Source organism: Telopea speciosissima, chromosome 5 (assembly GCF_018873765.1).
Source record: "Telopea speciosissima isolate NSW1024214 ecotype Mountain lineage chromosome 5, Tspe_v1, whole genome shotgun sequence".
Lineage (NCBI taxonomy): Eukaryota > Viridiplantae > Streptophyta > Magnoliopsida > Proteales > Proteaceae > Telopea > Telopea speciosissima.
In genome coordinates, this window is record NC_057920.1 from 6,636,943 (window position 1) to 6,654,648 (window position 17,706).

General features: G+C 36.9%; 1 protein-coding gene and 1 non-coding gene across 2 annotated transcripts; one reads left to right on the forward strand and one right to left on the reverse strand.

Moving 5' to 3' along the window:
* Positions 1–2,656: 2,656 nt before the first annotated feature.
* TRNAK-UUU lies at positions 2,657–2,729 on the reverse strand. The gene has a single exon. It is a non-coding gene; the product is annotated as a tRNA-Lys (tRNA).
* A 9,223-nt stretch (positions 2,730–11,952) lies between these two features.
* On the forward strand, positions 11,953–12,876 carry LOC122662218 (AT-hook motif nuclear-localized protein 25-like). Its single transcript, XM_043857794.1, has one exon. It carries the CDS (start codon positions 12,028–12,030, stop codon positions 12,874–12,876), a length of 849 nt encoding a protein of 282 aa, XP_043713729.1. The 5' UTR covers positions 11,953–12,027.
* Positions 12,877–17,706: the final 4,830 nt, after the last annotated feature.

A 17,706-nucleotide genomic window follows, 5' to 3' on the forward strand; every position in this document is an offset into this window, starting at 1 on the left:
AGCTCTCACTGTTATTTATTTGTTGTTTTGAGGTGGGGAGAGGGGTTTAAGATTATATTGTCTATTGTACTTGGGGCTTTTTCAGTATCACATGTTTTAACTGGCTTTCATTTTTTCGCAATGGCTATTGGCAATGGATGTCCAGGTTGTGGTTTTTTTTTGTAAATCTGTGTAGTTCATCCATCTTACGGGCTGGCGTGCTAATCCTGCTGTCAATCCATGAATCCATGCTTTGAGACCGATTGCTGAGCATCCTTAAATTCATCTGTTGAGACCACAGTTCCGAGGAAAACAAGCGATGGGAGTATGCTTGGAGATAGATTTAAACTCGGTATATAGAGGATCTAGCCTGTGACAAAGATGAGTGGTTACCCTAAATTGGTTGTCTTCCTTGTTGGCCTGCGCTTTTGAACTGCACTTTGTGGGATCTTTATCACCTCCAGTTCCCCAGCTCCTCTAACAACAGAAGAGGGGGGGTGGAATGACCATCCTACCCCTGCCCGAACATTCTGCCTGGGTGGGGTCTACCACCCCCTATTAGAGGAATTTGGCCGGGCAGGAAACTGGAGGAGACAATTTTCCCACTTTGTGGCGCATAGAAACCCATGCATAACAGCAATGGATTTTTGTTACTAGGCATGAATGCATGGCATAAAGATCTATCCAAAAGAGTAGTTCTCCAGAAGTGAAGTGACAGCCTTTCAGTGAGAGCTCAAGTGACTGCTTCGTAATTTCAGTATAGAAGGGAACCCATTTGTCCCTTTTGTGATAGATCCAATGACTTAAGTTCTAATTGCTTCCCACACAGGGATCAAGCAATTCATAATATCAGTATTGTATGGGCTGTATTAGCCGATATGTATTGGTATCGCTGGTACTCAATACCGAGATACCGACACCAGTGCATCAGTCTGTATTAAGGGTAAAATGATTCAAAAAGTTTTTTTTTTTTTCCTTCCAGAAATGAGGGCAAAACCATTTGATCCGGATCGTATCGGTTCTTGAATTCTCATATGCACAACAAAAATTGTGTGTAACCGTGAACTACTATCACATCCTTTTGGTAGCCTTTTTCCCATTTGGTGCACACCATGGTTGTTGAGCCTACTGTTTTGATGTCCTAATTCCTGTTTCACCCTATAGAGTCCAGACGATTTAGTGGAATTATATGGGCTTTGATTTAGTTTTGCTTCAACCATGGTGAAGAGAAAATCTCTTTACTAATGATGATGTGATATTATGGTTGGATTCTTGGTTCATCATTAACATCCCATACTATTGGTACGAATAAGGGTAAAAAGGTAATAAAAATTAATTTTTGTTAAAATGTTTGGGCAATTCTATCCTGAGTCAACAAAAATCAACACTCGTCTGTGGTATTCTAACCCATGACCAATGGTAAAGGTGATGTGATGTTATGATTGGATTCTTGGTTCATCGTTAACATCCAAATACTATTCTCTATTTTTTTTTTTTTGTTGGTAATACATCCAAATACTATTGTTTATGGTCCCAAAATATCCCTCCAGAGGGTTTGATGAAATGGACGGAGAGCATGGTTCAAGGAATCAGTCTTGTAGGAGTGTCAGAACCCAGCAAAAACAGATAGAAACTGATGAGCTTTTATTGGATTATGTTTCGGATTGGGGTTTTGTGATACAAAAACCAAATCTGCACTAAAAAAAATGATAAGACAAGGAATCGGTCTTGTAGGAGTGTCAAAACCTACCTTGAATCAGCGAAAACTGATAGAAACTGATATGAGTTTATTGGATCATGTTTCGGATTGGGGTTTTGTGATACAGAAACCAAACTAGACTGCACTCTAAATGATAAGACACTAAACTGAACTTAGAAAACCAGACTGAAACTGAAATAACCCGATAAGAAACCGATAGCAGTCCAAAATTCATATAAAAACACACATGTTCCATACTTATGAACATATTTACATGATAAACCATAACCAAACCGATAGTAAACCTAAACCAAACCCAAACCGATGCATGGTTTGTAATCTCGAATAGGATCGGCCGATATTAGTAGGATCGGAACGGTATCAGTCAAGGCCGATCTCGAGATTTGACCGATATGAAAAGGTTTGACTGGATCGTTCCTTGGATCGGCCTATTTGATCCGATCCTTGACCGATTCGATTGAATATTTTTTTATTTTTTCAAAGTTTTAAGTTTTTGTTTTATTTTTTATATTATCTTGACCGATATTGACCGATACCAACCGATATTGATCGATCTGATCCGGATAGTATCAGTCGATCCAATCCCGAGATCAAAACACCGATATTGACCGATACCAACCGATATTGATTGATTTGATCCGGATAGTATCAGTCGATCCAATCTCGAGATCAAAACACCCACCAACTTTGGCCGACACATGACCCGATCCATAAAAAAACGATTTTGGGGGGGTTTTTGACTGATTTGTACTGATCCGATCCCATTCCGAAAAGGTTTTGGCAATGACCGATACCGAGTCCGATACCTGGATTTTGAACCTTGAACTGATGCAACCTTTTTGGATCATGTTTTTTTGCGACTCACTCATGGAATCTCCTAGATCGGACCAACAAGGCCGATACCAATCCACTGACACGACCCGGTAAAAAGGTAATAAAAGAACTTACTTAAATAACCGCCGTCTGTGGGAATCGAACCCACGACCACGTGGTTAAAAGCCACGCGCTCTACCAGCTGAGCTAAGACGGCATTGATACTATAAATATTATCTTTAAATAACCATTACAAAAGAGAAGTAGGACGGAACATCAAGCCGGATAGTCATGCGATTCTTCACACGTTGCTTGTCACACGCCACGTACAAAGTATAAAAATAAAGCGGAAGGGAAAAAGCTTTAAGAACTGGGAAGAAACGAATTAAGGGGAGCATCCTACATTCCCACGTGGCTTTGGACCCCACTATAATGCTCCACAGTCGACAACATCACGTGAATATGGGACCCACCAGCTCGGTCTTCTCAATCCCTTGGATACGCTCATGGATTTTCGATCTCTGAAGGGCCCATGGTCTCTTCCACCACCACCAACGTGGCGGCCCAGCACGTGAATGGGTCCTGGAAGATCTCTCTTTGCGATGGAACACGTGTCAAGGTCCACCGTTAGAAGGTCCCAAAAAGATTAAAAAAAAACAACAAAAACACTTGTAAGTTAGGCATCACAACTCGGAATTAGACTCGACCGAGTTGGTGACACTTGAGTTGAAACGGTTCAGGATAGGTTTGAGCCAACACCCCGTCGGGTTCAAAATTGTACTTGGGTCTCTTGTTTCTCTTGTTAGCGTTTTCAACTAGCGGATGTCAACCAGTCCACCTGGGTCAATCCAAAAGCTTAAGTTATTAGATAGAGATAGACCAATGGTATATAAAGACACATCTAATGTCATAGATAAGTAGATAATTAATGTAGAACTATAAGTCTATAATTTCCAACATCTCAACACTATCCATCACTTACAGTTTCGACATACCTAACTTTATACATGGATAGACAATTTAGGCCGGAATGACATTGTTTTGATACCATGGTAGAAAGTCCAACTCAAAAACCTACAGCTATTAAGTAGAGATAGCTCAATAGTATGTAAAGATGCATTCGGGATCCTTAATAAATGATGTAGGACTATAACTCTCTCCCAACATCTCAACAAAGTATGACTCCAAATTTGCAAGCCAGTGGCTCTTAGTTTTCTACAATTGAAAGTATAAACACATGACAAGATATATCTCATACTATGACTAACACTAATGGAATCATGCAATCATTTTCTCCCATTATCGTCCACCTATTAATTAGTCTGTATCTTTAATGAGAAAAGATTCTCTAAATTCGCAGTGGAGGGTTTGCCAACACCTCTTTCTCTCTCTTTCCTGACACTCTCTCTCCTCCTTGTCCCCGTATTAACGAACCATCGGTCGTCTCCCTGATTGATGGGTTCTAGACACCACCAGCATTGAGAACCCTCTTATTTTTAATAATAAAAAAAGGTAATGAAGGGATGAGGTTACAATCAACAACAATTTAAATTAAGGGACTTCTCTTATTAAAATTAAGATGGATATATCATTGTTACGTACAACCAAATGCAATTGGGAGAAAAAGAATCTGAGGAAGACGACAACGGAGTAGGTGTCGACCACACGTTCGTCGCCGCTGACGAGGCAGTGTGCCTTCACTATCACATTTCACTAATATAAAGTTATTTGCAACTTGATTATGCTTTGAATTGATAATTAAGCCATGTAGGGGGATGCCCAAAGGCATTGTCAAAGCTTAATGTGCATCACTAAATTATTTAATTAAGTGGCCCCTAACACAAGACTTCAAGTTGGCCTTTTTCTTTTTTTTTTTAAACCTATTTAAATGAAGTTTCAATCTTAAGTCCTCTCTTAAACCTCGGGTGGATCTTTAAGTTAAAGGTATGTTGTCCTTAAATACTAGTTCTTTTAGTATTGTGAACTAGTGAGGATAAAGGCACACTCTGGTAACAATCAGTTTCTTTATATAGTTTCAGATTCTTTGTGGATTCTTAAAGAACAAATTCCATACTAGCTTTGTTTACTTAATAGAAACCCATACTATATACTTATATAGTGATTATGAGTTGTGACATATGATCTACCTTTGATTAAAAGAAGATTATTCCTTAACTATGTGGAATCAGTATTGAGGAAGTTATTATTCTTTGAGATAGTGTGTCTTACTTTGAGGGTTCAACAATGAGTGAACCATAAAGCCTAAAAACCCTAGAAACTTGTCTGAAGCACGACCATTTAGACTAGGAAATTTTTTATATCCCTCCTTTTGTCTGGCAAGTGGTTTAATTATGGATTAGTAAGTAAATTACCAAGTTGGGACTTTGATACAACCCATGCTCATTTTGGAAAAGTTATCGTCTCCATTTATCTGTCCCTCTATTTTCTCCATTACATCTAATAGGAGGGGAGTAGACCCTACCTAGGTAGTGTGTTCGGGCAGGGGTAGAGTGGTCATTTCTGCCTCCCTATTAGATGTAATGAAAGAAATGGCCTGATTTTGTAGTTTGTGATTTGATTTCTTGATTAGTTAGGTTTAAAATCCTCTAGAGATTATTACCTCTTTGATATTTAGTGGATATGTATGTCAAGAAAAATGAATGAAGAAAAGATTACAAGGATTAATGGATGTGGTTATACTTGGGCTTTGATTAATCTATATTTTAGCAATTAATCTCATTGGCGGATTTATCGAAATCCGCGTGACATGTTCTAACTTTTTTGATTGGTCGAAAAATATTTTATAAATGAATTTATAATAGAAATCAATATATCCACAAAGGAAAGCAATTCATAGAGCAAATCAAAGTAGCTCACTTGTATAGAATATGATGTGAGAAGAGATGGTAATATGTCAAGTCATGTATGGATATTTTAGTTTTTCATTCCTCGCATTTTAAAAGGTTACATCACTCTTTAAATATCATTTAAATATGAGTTTTAATAGTGTGAAATGTGATTTACCTCTTAAGATAAGATAATTTGTTTGACCATATAATAAACAAAAATATTTAACAAAAGAATGGAAGCTACAAACTTTACAAGAAGAATGTAAATGTTAGTTAATGATATCATGAGTTTATGGTTTGGGAAATATATTAATTAATGATACCAACTAAAAACAAATATAAATCAATGGTTTTTATCTTATTTTATTTAATAATAGATACTTCCAATTCCTTAGATATTCTTAAATTGTTAATTCCAATAATATTGAGAATAGGCATAATAAATATAGAACATGGCTATCTCATTTTTCTGTTTTTATAGGACGAGAAGCACATAGAGTGATAAACAAATGGGTAAAGTACACGTATTCCCTATAATGCACCCAATATTCTTCGTACCCCTAAGGTTTTGAAAAGTCCACGTACTACCCCTATTTTGGCCCCCTAATGTCAGATAAGTGCAAACTGTTAAATTTAGTCGTTAAGTGTAAAAAATTTGATCATTTTACCCTTTCTTCTATGTTTATAAATTTGAAAATACTTAATTGTCTTGACCTATTTGTTCATAATATGAAAAGAGCTTTTTGCCCTAACCTATTTTGATAAGACCTTTTTACCCCCACTATTTGTTCTTAAGAACCTAACCCAATCTAATTACTAAAATACCCCTGCTCGGACATAATTATCAAAATACCCTCATCTTCCCCAAATCTCATCTTCCCCGAAATCGATCCATCTTCCATTAACTTGTATTTTTATTGCAAGTGTTTGAAAATGAGTAGAAATAGAAAAGTTCAAATAATAAGTGGAAGTTTTCTTTCACTTAAGATAAAAAAAGAATCTCTTCATCTAAGTCGATTTGACCTTATAATTGGACTCTTGGAATAGTGAAAGTTACCATTAACTCACACCTTCATTTTTTCCATCCTTATCTGATTCTTAACAGAGAGAGAGAGAGAGAGAGAGAGAGCGAGCAATTCCCGCTCCTTGGGAAATAAATGACTATTAGAATCGGACTGTGGGCATACAGATTCCATTGATCTGAAAAAATTGGGCCTAACCCTTGGGATGCGGTAATACATCTAAAAAATTATTCCATCGAATTCGTACTCTCCCATGGAACCAGAATAGCAACATGAACTAAATGCCCAGTCCAAGCCAAGGAACATAATCTGAAGAGTCTTGAACATATGAGAGAGAGAGAGGACTTGCTTGTAAGGTTAGGGGTTTTCTACTTGTCTCTCAAAAGACAAAAATACCCAAATAAATGTGAGAAATTGCAGAGTAAAGGAGGAAGGAAATGAATGCCTAAAATATAAAACCTCAAAAAAGAAAAAGTATCTGGAAAGGCCTTTCTTTTGGTAGATAAACATGAAAACAAGTAGGTGCCCATGAGTCCAGTCCAGGTGACGACATGGAGTGGGCCCACCTGGCTCGCCAAGTTCGATTCTTGAGCTCTGTGAAAGCCCACAGAGAAGTAAAGTCCACGCCGCCTATCAAACAGGCAGATTTTGGCAGTAGTACATCTATGGGACCCACAAAACAAGTGGGGGGATGAGTATTGAGTAAGAGTAAATGATGATGATGCTGATCTGGCAGCGACCAAGAGTCCACGTCATGGTACATAACAAAACTTGCCACGTCATTTAATCACTCATCCCCGTTTTGGGCCTCTTTGGGGGAATGAAAGGACAAAGTTCTGGTTCTCAAAAAACTGGCCCAGCTCCAGTAGATACGGTTTTGATCCAAGTACCGATGTTCCGATCACCATCCACGTGTCTGACAGATGGACCTTTAACCCATACCGCTTTGACCTTTTGACCACACGTGACGACAGATGGCTCTACAGAGATTTATGTGTACACGTGCACACACTGACCGGACTGAATTTATAGGTACACCCCCCCCCCCTCTTCCTGATTCTTCTGCAGCCATTGCATTCGCAACTCTCCGAAGTATCTGACTCCACCCGACGAAAAATGATCCTCTGACCTCTGCACGTCCGTTCACTTCCACGTAAACATTGTTAGGTGGCGAGTGCGACCATCTTGTTGTGTCACGGAATTTAATCTTACGTTAATTATGTTTGAATCATGGAATGTTCGTATAAGTGATAAGCAACCTTCACATGATATAACGTATTTTAAAATCGTGTGCAACAAATTCAATCACAATTTGCTAAACTCGATCAAACATCAATGGAAATTAACAAGAAAAAAAGACCTATAAACCCTAATTTTTGTACAAGATTGGTTGAAATCGAACCGACCAATGCTGATTCCAATCTGAATCGATTGATCAATTCCAAAATTTTAAACCCTAATGTAAAAGGGGATCATCAGAATAAGTCATAACTCATAAATCATAAGAATCAAGCTGACCAAGCTAGCGATCTAGCAGTAACAAATGACATCAGATATAGATCATACGACTGCCCCACCAGGTATGGGGTGTGGTCATCTATTCTTAAATGCATATTCCACACAAGGTATTTGGAGTTAGGTTAATATCTTGGGTTAGACCACAGCCTCTCTCAACCATTATTGTTTGAGATATCGGAATCAAATTGCTAAGCTCAGTGGAATTGGATGAATCTGATTTTCAATTTCGGCCTATTCTCATCTGATATTAGTCATATGCAATGCATGGAAAAATAATTTTTTGGGAAATTTTCACGTATCTCTCTTAAGATTTGCCTTAATTATACTTTCACCCATAAAGTTTGGAAATTTTCACATACCACCTCTATTTTTCAAACTAATTGACAAAAAAATCCAATTCGTTAATAGTTTATAATTAAAATTACAAATAAACATTACAATGCAGGAACAAAATGAACCACGTGTATGATAGATGCTATAATTATGTGGAGATGACTAGAAGTAAAAAAAAATTGAGTGTTAGATTTAAATTTTTTTTTTTTTTTTTTGTGTAAAAAGAAAATGAGTATTAGGCTGCGCTTGGTATACATTCTCGTATGATAAAAATAGTTGTTTTTATCGTCCAAGAATACAAAATTAACCTAAAATGCATACCAAACACAACCTAATTAGTTTATGCTTGGAACATTTGTAAAAGGCAAAAGGTTTCGTGCACGCCGTGTATGGTGCACGACCATGCCTACAACCGTTGGATGGAGATGAGGAACCACTGTACATGATCATGTTCATCCAACATTTGAAAGCACGACTGTGCACATGTACGGCCGTGTATGAAAACTCTCCCCTTCGTAAAAATCTTAAAATTATCTTATACTATTATAAATAGGATCGAGTTTCTCCCCACCCACAATGAGTGGGATCCCATGCATTCACTGCAGGGTGGGAAAGGGTGAAAAAGGTATCGGGAGGATATTTTAGAACATACTAAAACCTAATGAGGGCTTTGTGAACCCTAAGATGATGTGTTGACCGTCTTCTATGGGTGGAGGAAAACTTAGTTCTTATAAAATATACATATAGAATATACTTTAAGAAATAAATGACGAAAGATTATTTTAAGTATTTGTTTAGTATAATTATCGATCAATGCACGAATCCGAAGCAAATGTAAGCACTCAAAATGATTACTACTACTTTTGGCACAAAATTCTTGTGTCTATAATCATACACTATCTTTTAGGATGAAAACAAATTAAAAATGAGATAACATGAAGAGTCACCATAGTTGAATTTATTCCTAGCAAACTATAATGACTTGGTCTTTTTCACCAAAGGAGATAGTGAAAAAGCATCTATCTACTTTAAAGAGTTGTTTAATAATAACTAATAGAAAAAAAGAGCACTAACAGGTCCCTTGATTAGCGTGGTTCTTGCACCTAGATACAAGCCAATGTCTTTGTGAACGAAAAGATCTTTTAATTCTCAGTGAAATCATTGCATCCAAATCAATGCCTTTGTGTGCACTTTCGTTGGTTACCTCTCTGGTGCAAGGGCTACACGATCGATTAGTAAATATCATACTTATATTTTAAATTGGCACATTTGGTCATATTCTATTTATATTAAAGATTTCTCATCTATTGTTGGTCTTGATTTACTTTGTTGAGAAATAAATCTTTATTAACTAGACAAAGCTTTTTATGGAAAATTTAAAATAAAAATTGTGCGAGCTTTGCCATCACCTTCTCCCAAATAAATATGTAGAATCTATTATCAGAAATTGAATTATCAAATATATTTATTTTTCTTAAAATATATAAGATTGATGCAACCAAAAAAATTTCAATTTCTAGACAAAAAATCTATTTGTTGACTATTTCGTGAAATCAATCCGAAATAGAAATTATACCAAATTTGACCTAAATTAATTTACCAATTTATGCAAAAATCATTCATTGGCTTTTTAAATAAGGAAAAAAAGAATATTGCCTAGTCATGCGGCTTTTGTGCTCAAACATAGGAGCTCATGAAATTACCGTCCCTTGTGAAATAAAAAATCTCTTCCATCCATCCATATTGATGCCCCTACACACCCTATTATTGGCCCCCACGCTGGTGGTAGAGGCCATGCGATTAGATAATGATCTCTTCCCCTTTAAATAAATATCTGAAAAAATATGTCATGTTTAAAATTTTTCAAATTAAATATTAAAAAAATATTTATTATGTTGATTAAATCAAGCAAGTCATATCTAAAATGAAAAAAAAAAATTCAAACATTTCCAAATAGATAGGAATAGCTTTATTATTTTCTCTTTTTTGTTTGGAGGGCGGGGGGAGGGGGAAAGAGAGTATAGTTTGACCCCTCGGTGTACTAATTATTTATAAAAGATATTTATTATATTGATTTATTTTAATGAAGACTTAAAGTCTCGAAACACTATAATAATAGGGAAAAAGAAAGCTACCTGGGCACGTGCAGCGCGTTGCCCCTATGCCAGACACATGAGTGGGTGAAATGATTGCGACACCGGCCCCCATGGACAGGTAGAATTTCTTAGGGGTGGGGCGGTCATTTTGCCCGCCCATGTCTGGGTGCAGGGGCAACGCACCGCACTCACCCAGGTAGCGTTCTCTTTCCCATTAAAAATAATAGAGAAAAAAACGTTACCTGGTTGTGTGCCCACTGCACCTAACACAAGGGGTGTAAAATGACTGCCTTGTCCCCATGGAAAGGTGAGAATTCTATCCCCATGATACTTCTGTGCATGCTCCCATTAGCCTTCAAATTGGCATAGGGCATGCAACCATGAAGTGCTCTCTTGCCCAAAACTAATATCTGTATTTTTAGTTGATAAATGGGAAAACGAACACTATCTAGGCACGTGTGGTACACTGCCCCTACGCGAAGACACAGGGCAATTAAAATGACTGTCGTTACCCCAAGTAATTCAGCCTTTTCATGAGGTGCGACGGTCATTTTACCTGCCTCTGTGTTTGGGTGTAGGGGCAGCGCACCGGATGCGGCGTTCTTTCTCCCTTAATAAATACAATTAAAATCAAATTAATTTGATATTTTATGATTTTATCACAAAAGACGAGGGATTTTTTTTATTTATTTTTTTTGTTGTTAAAACACGAGGACATTTATAATATGTCAAGTGGGAGAGGCGTGGACGTACAATATGCTATCTTTAATCAACAAAATCATAGAGACAATAATACCCTTATATATTTCATGAAATAACAACTATTACCCTTAACCCTAGAACTCTTATTCCATCATTATAAATCCTTTATTACGACAAATAAGTACTCAAATGTTACTTAATTAGTCCTCTTCGACCTCTAAATTGTGTATTATTATTATTATTATATTCTTATATGTATTATATATACATGTATAGGGGTGCTGTTCTCTGTGCCGCAGCACAGGCTGCGCCCAAGCACATGGGGGTCGGTACAATGACCACCTTGTCCCCTTGAGTGGCAGGCCCATGTGCCTAGACGCAGCCTGTGCTGCGGCACAGAGAACATTCTTCCTATTATTATATTCTTATATGTACTATATATTATATCATAACATAGGACCAAATGACCAAACAAACTATAGAATATGCCCATAATTATATATTTCTTTCTTCCCCCACATGCCAAAGCCTCTTCTTTTGTTAATTGCTTCTCTATTAGCCCCCTCTTTCCACCATTTCCTCTTCAAAACCCATCTCTCTCTCTCTCTCTTTTACTTGGGTCTCTACTGTTTTTCTTCTCAGAAACTTGTGCAAGCTCTGCTCCTTTACTTCTATCAAAGATCTGATCAATCTGGTTTGGAGCCTTGGAGGAGTTACTGATCTTGAAACAGGTAGCTAGACATGATTTATTTATAGGCTTTAGATCTTAGCTTCTTAGCTTCTTAGTTTCAGGGTTTTGGCTTTTCAGAGTTAAATTTTTATTTTATGTTTTGGATTTATAACTTTAGGTTTGGAATTTCAGAAAAAAAAAAAACAATTCTTGATCTTAATTCCTTCATTATTAATTTCTTGTGTTATAGAGAAAGAGAGAAGAAGAAAGAAGTAAGAAACAAAAAAAGCTGGCAAGCAAGTGGTGGGAGAGAATAGATGTGGCGATGGCAGGTTTGGAACCAGGCCCAGGTTCTCGTTACGTTCACCAACTTCACAGACCAGAGTTGCACTTACAAAGATCCTTAGACCTTCAAAACCAAACAACCCAAATCTCAGATTCTAATGAATCACCCGAGAAAGACCAGAAATCTGATCCAAACGCAGCCACCACTTCCTCCGCCAATCGCCGGCCACGTGGTCGTCCTCCGGGCTCAAAGAACAAGCCAAGACCACCAATAATTGTTACCCGTGACAGCCCAAATGCACTCCGATCTCATGTACTAGAAATCTCAGCCGGCGCCGATGTTGTGGAGTCAATATCTAATTATGCAAGGCGGCGAGGGCGTGCTGTATCTGTGCTTAGTGGTGGTGGATCAGTCGCAAATGTGACGATAAGACAACCTGGAGCTCCGGCGGGGAGTGTAGTTACTCTACATGGGCGGTTTGAGATATTATCGTTGTCTGGGACAGTGTTGCCACCGCCGGCGCCGCCTGGAGCTGGTGGGTTAACGATATTTTTGGCAGGTGGGCAAGGACAGGTTTTAGGAGGGAGTGTTGTTGGACCTTTGGTGGCGTCAGGTCCGGTGGTTTTGATGGCGGCGTCATTTTCTAATGCAGTTTTTGAGAGGCTACCGTTGGAGGAGGAAGAGTCACCGGTGCAGGTCCAGCCTACTGCGTCTCAGTCTTCAGGTGTTACAGGTGGTGGTGGTGGTGGAGGTGGGCAATTGGGTGATGGTGCAGGTGGTAGCACCGGCGGTGTTCCGTTTTATAATTTGGGAGGTAACATGCCGAATTATCAATTCCCTAGTGATGTTTTTGGTTGGAGTGGAAATGCTGGAAGACCTCCACTTTAGAGTTCTCGTTTATATTTCACCGTCCATGGAGAGTGGGTTCTATTTGATCGATAATGGAAAAAAGAAATTTAAATTCAAGACGACAGAATAAAAATAAGAAGAAAGAAGATGAATTTAGATCTCCTATGATCCTCAGTTATTTCTTGAAGAAGAAGAAGAAGAAGAAGAATTAATGGAGAATGGCAGAAAGTTGGGAGACTGAAACCTGAAATCCAGTTGGAAATTAAAAAAATGGGGGGGGATTACAGCTTCTACAAATAGGTAATTTTCATGTACAAATCATTTTAGGGTTTTTTTTTTTTTTTGTTGGTTTAATTTCTCTTCTTTACCATGTTTACTGATTTTGAGTGAAGATTTAATGTGGAAACATGTCTTGGGTTTCTTTGAGCTTTAACTGTTCCATAAATTTATGTACTCTTCAGTTCATCAACAACTGTTCCCTTCTCATTGACTTGTTTGTTTCTTTCTGAAGAATTTTAAAGTTCAAATACATAAAATGAACTGAAAATAAAATATTATTTTGTGTTTATTTCTCTTACATTGGATAGAATTATATATAGCTCCAATAATGTATGTGTTTGGTTTCTAAGAAAACCTAGTACTGAATTGAGCTGAGAAAAATCTTAATTTTTAGGTCATTCAGAAGAAGTTTCAAGTACAGAGTTAGTTTATTAGTCTGTCTTGCTTGCTTGTAGGGATGGATTCTTTATCTTTTTTGCTCTCTTTAACTCATTTTCTACTTACCTTACTGAGAAAAAGTCACTGTGAAGAAAAAGAAAGTTTCTCTTGTGTCAGTTACCAAAACACAAATAAATAACTCTTTGGAGAAGCATTAAAATGAGTCTGCAAGATTTCACCAGCTGTTTCACTTCTTGTTATAGAGATATGGAATTTATGCTGTAAAGCATTTCCACCCACTTCCCCAAAAACTGGAAAAAATTATTATATATAATACAAAAAACCAAGTGGCAACTCCTTTGTTTCTTGTTTGGTTTTTTATACACTTTCTGCTTGATTGTTCAAAATAGCTCTAAATTCCAAATTAATTTCAAGTATATATCTAGTAAACCCAATCTTTTAAACCCCAGAAGCCTTTAGTTTCAACAACTTCCATTTTAGTCAAAGAATTTTTTTGTTTCTTGGCATGTAGGTTCTGGGCATATATATATATATACATTTTTTTTGCTTCTCTTGTGTTTTTCAGACATGAAAGTGATAGTTTCTTGTTTTTGAAGCTTTTCTTGTATGTTGAGAGCACTTATTGATGAGTTAGCTTTTGCAGTCAAGATTGTTGAGAAGCTATTATTGCCAAATTTGTGCATGCAAAGCATATATGCATAAAATAATAGAACATGGCAAGCACTTCACACATACATCAATCAATCATTTATCAATCATTTATATATATGCATGCATGAGTCTTTGTGTGTGCATTTAATTGGTTTGAAAGAGCTTTGAGTAGTAGTGTGGGTGGGGTGGTTATGTTTGTGTTAGAGAGAGAGAGATAGATTTCTGCTGCAATCCACAAGATGGTTGTCTTTAAAGCTTAATTTGTTAATTTCAATGAAGTAATTGAAAAAAACCAGAAGTGTGTCACAGGTATTTATATGAAATTATCAAAAGCAGTGGATAACAAGGGGGGTTTATAATCTTGGAATCTACGAAAATCTTGATTTATCAATGTTTATTCAATGTTAATTAACAAGAAGAATGTGGCAATTAACTTAGTTATTGTGTGTGTGTGTTACTTGACACCTTGTGGGGTGTCAAAGTGTCAATAAGATTAGGTTGGTTCAATTTAGCGTTCATACATTAGAGTGGGTCTCATTAGGTACATAACAGATCACCACTATTCTGCAACTGTCGTCCTTGACGACTCCCACTCTAGGTAGCTTTCACTCTGGTAGTAGACGATAGCCTTTATTATTCCACAGTTGAGGAAACTTGTTGATTTCAATTCTGACAAATTTTTAAAGATTTTAACTGAACTAAATGGAAGAAAATTTAACAAAAAAAGGGGAGTAAAATTTATCTCTTAATGGGAACCCACCTCCATAACTGTCCAATACTCCTCATTCTCCTCCTCATGTTTCTTCAAGGCCTTTGCAAATCAAGGCAATTCTACAAGGCTGAAAAGCAACCTCTAGCAATCTATACATTAACTTTGTCCTTCATTAATTAGTGATCTCTCTAGCGATTAGGTATACTATGGTGAATTGTTACAATTCCATTTCAGTCATATGACGGGCTGATTTCACATCGATTACGAAAAAAATTTGGTGTCAACTGATATGATCTTGGATTACCTCATCTTATAAATCGTTGTAATGGTCTCATACAAGTTTTCATGTGATTTTATGAAGTTCATCAACTCTCATAATTTGATGTGTTTTAAAGTTGCAGGGTTAATAGAGGCTTCTCAGTGGAAAAATAGAGAGCGAAAAAAAAAAAAGAGATGTTCAAAGTTGACTGTTCAAATTTTAGATTTTTTTTTTTTTTTTGGTGGTAGAAATTTTAGACCTAATTCAATGGCCAACATTATTTTGAGAAGAAGTGAGAGGCCGGGTCTTATAATAAAACAACACATGACACATATCATACTAACCACCACTTAACCGATTAAACAATGGCATTTCAGCTTGCATAAGGTGAAAGGTTTTAATTCACATTAAATTCCAAGTTGCACCTTCCAAAGAAAAAAAAAAGGTCATAGTCCTTCTATAAAAAATTAAAGTGTTAATCTTTAAAATGATAAGGGACATTAAACTAGCTAGATGCTTCATTTAAATGCTTAAAAAAGAAGAAAAAAATTACTTTTATTTTAAATATTATCCTCTTTTATATTCTCCTACTTTGAACTTCTATGTCCTAACCAACATGATGTCTCACTAAAAATTTTATGGGAAAAAGTTTCATGATACCCCCATGAATGATGGAAATTCCACCGCCCATTGTGCTGTCGTACGCGTTCTCATTGGCTGCCACGTGCGGCGTGGCCCCTGCATCCCACACAGAGAATGACTTCCCAAATTTAATATAGGGGAAAGGAACACTACTCAGTGTTGTGCCTGGGCATGTACCTGTGCCCAGACATAGCCCAGTGCAAAAAGACTGGTGCTGCCTCTGTTCCTTTCTACCTTTCCAAGGGGTAGTGTCGGTCTTTTCGCACTGACCTATGTCTGGGCGTAGGTACACCCACAGGCACAGCACCGGTTAGCGTTCTCTCTCTTTAATATTATATGATCTTAATTTGTTTTTTAATGGTAAGTGATCTTAGTTTTGAATTTTGACCCCTTAAGAAATTTTGTTTAGATTGGCTTATTTTCTTACTCTAGGATTTGTTTATTTTTTGGTGGCCTCTTATTAATTAATGTTAGCATCAACTGATCTAATGTTAGCATCAACTGATCTCAAATCCTGCGTATATGAAGGTATTAATGTTAAGTTACCAAACATAAGCCTACATATATTATTTCTAATTCAACTCTTAAAAAATTAATAGAAACTTAGTTTATAGAATCCTAAGGTTTTTAAAAAAAATTATTCTTGCGCAACCCCAAAACTCATTTTTCTTTTATAATTTGAACTTTATTAGATGTCCGAAACACGAGAAAATTTTTTAAGGAATACATTCTATTAGCCCTACAATTATTCTAAGTCACCATGTGAATATTAAGTACTTCTTGTACGATCCCACCAAGTCCTCTATTAATTTTAAATTTAAATTAGGCATGCAGATATTATTTATTTTGTTATAGAAAAAAAAAAGAAAAAAAAGATAATACATGTTTCTATTGTCCTTACTTTTGTTTTATATTGTTTTAAAATATTAAAATATTAGGGTATTTGCCTCTCAAAACTATTCCCAGAATATAAAAGAAAAATAAGATGTTTCATGATAGTTTTGCTTCTTTGAATAGGTATTATTTTTAAAGGAGAGGGATGGGTATGCTAGTGGTATACCGTAAGCTAGCGCCCTATATATGTATCTCTCTCTTCCCCTTTTGAAATGACTCCCTTACTCCTCAAAGGGAGGAAGAGAGATAGATACAGAGGGTGCTAGCTTACGGTATACCGCTAGCATACCCAGCCTTTTCCCTATTTTTAATTAATTCTATTATATCCTATATATCCTGTTTACTTCAATCCCAGGTACCATGGTTAATAATAATGCCATTGTTCAAAGAAAATTCAAGGGATATTATATCCTATCATTGCGCGTGCTGGCATCTCAGTTTGGAATTTGCGCCTTTCATGGGGGGTGGGGCGATCATTTCGTCCCCATCGTGTTTAGGTTTGGTCTACACCCCCCTTCCATAGAGAACATTTTTCTTAATTTTTAATATAATTTTACTACAATGACTTGCCAAGGAAGAGGGTTCTTTAAAAGTGGCATAGAGGAGCGCAACGATGAGATGCGGTAGAATGTTTTTGTATATAGAAGATCAACGAGATCATTTCATATGGAGAGTACAAAGATAGAGAGGGTGCTAGCATACCCTCGATCCTGCTGGCGGCTTAGAGAATATTTTATCATTTCTTACGTAGAAAAGAATATTTAGCTCGTTCAAAAAAAGGGTGTTGAGAAATACCCAAATTTAATGACCCATCTAACTATGGACAAGAAGGGTAATAAGCTTGAGAAGGATATTCAAATTGGATCTATAGCCTATCTCTTATTTACCTAATAGGAAAAAGAACGCCACCTGATCGCTAGACACACTGTCTCTGCACACTGACACAGGGGCATAGGAAATGACCACCACACCCCTACTCATTCATAGGGTTCCACGAGGTGCGGCGGTCATTTTGCATGCCCCTAAGTCAGGA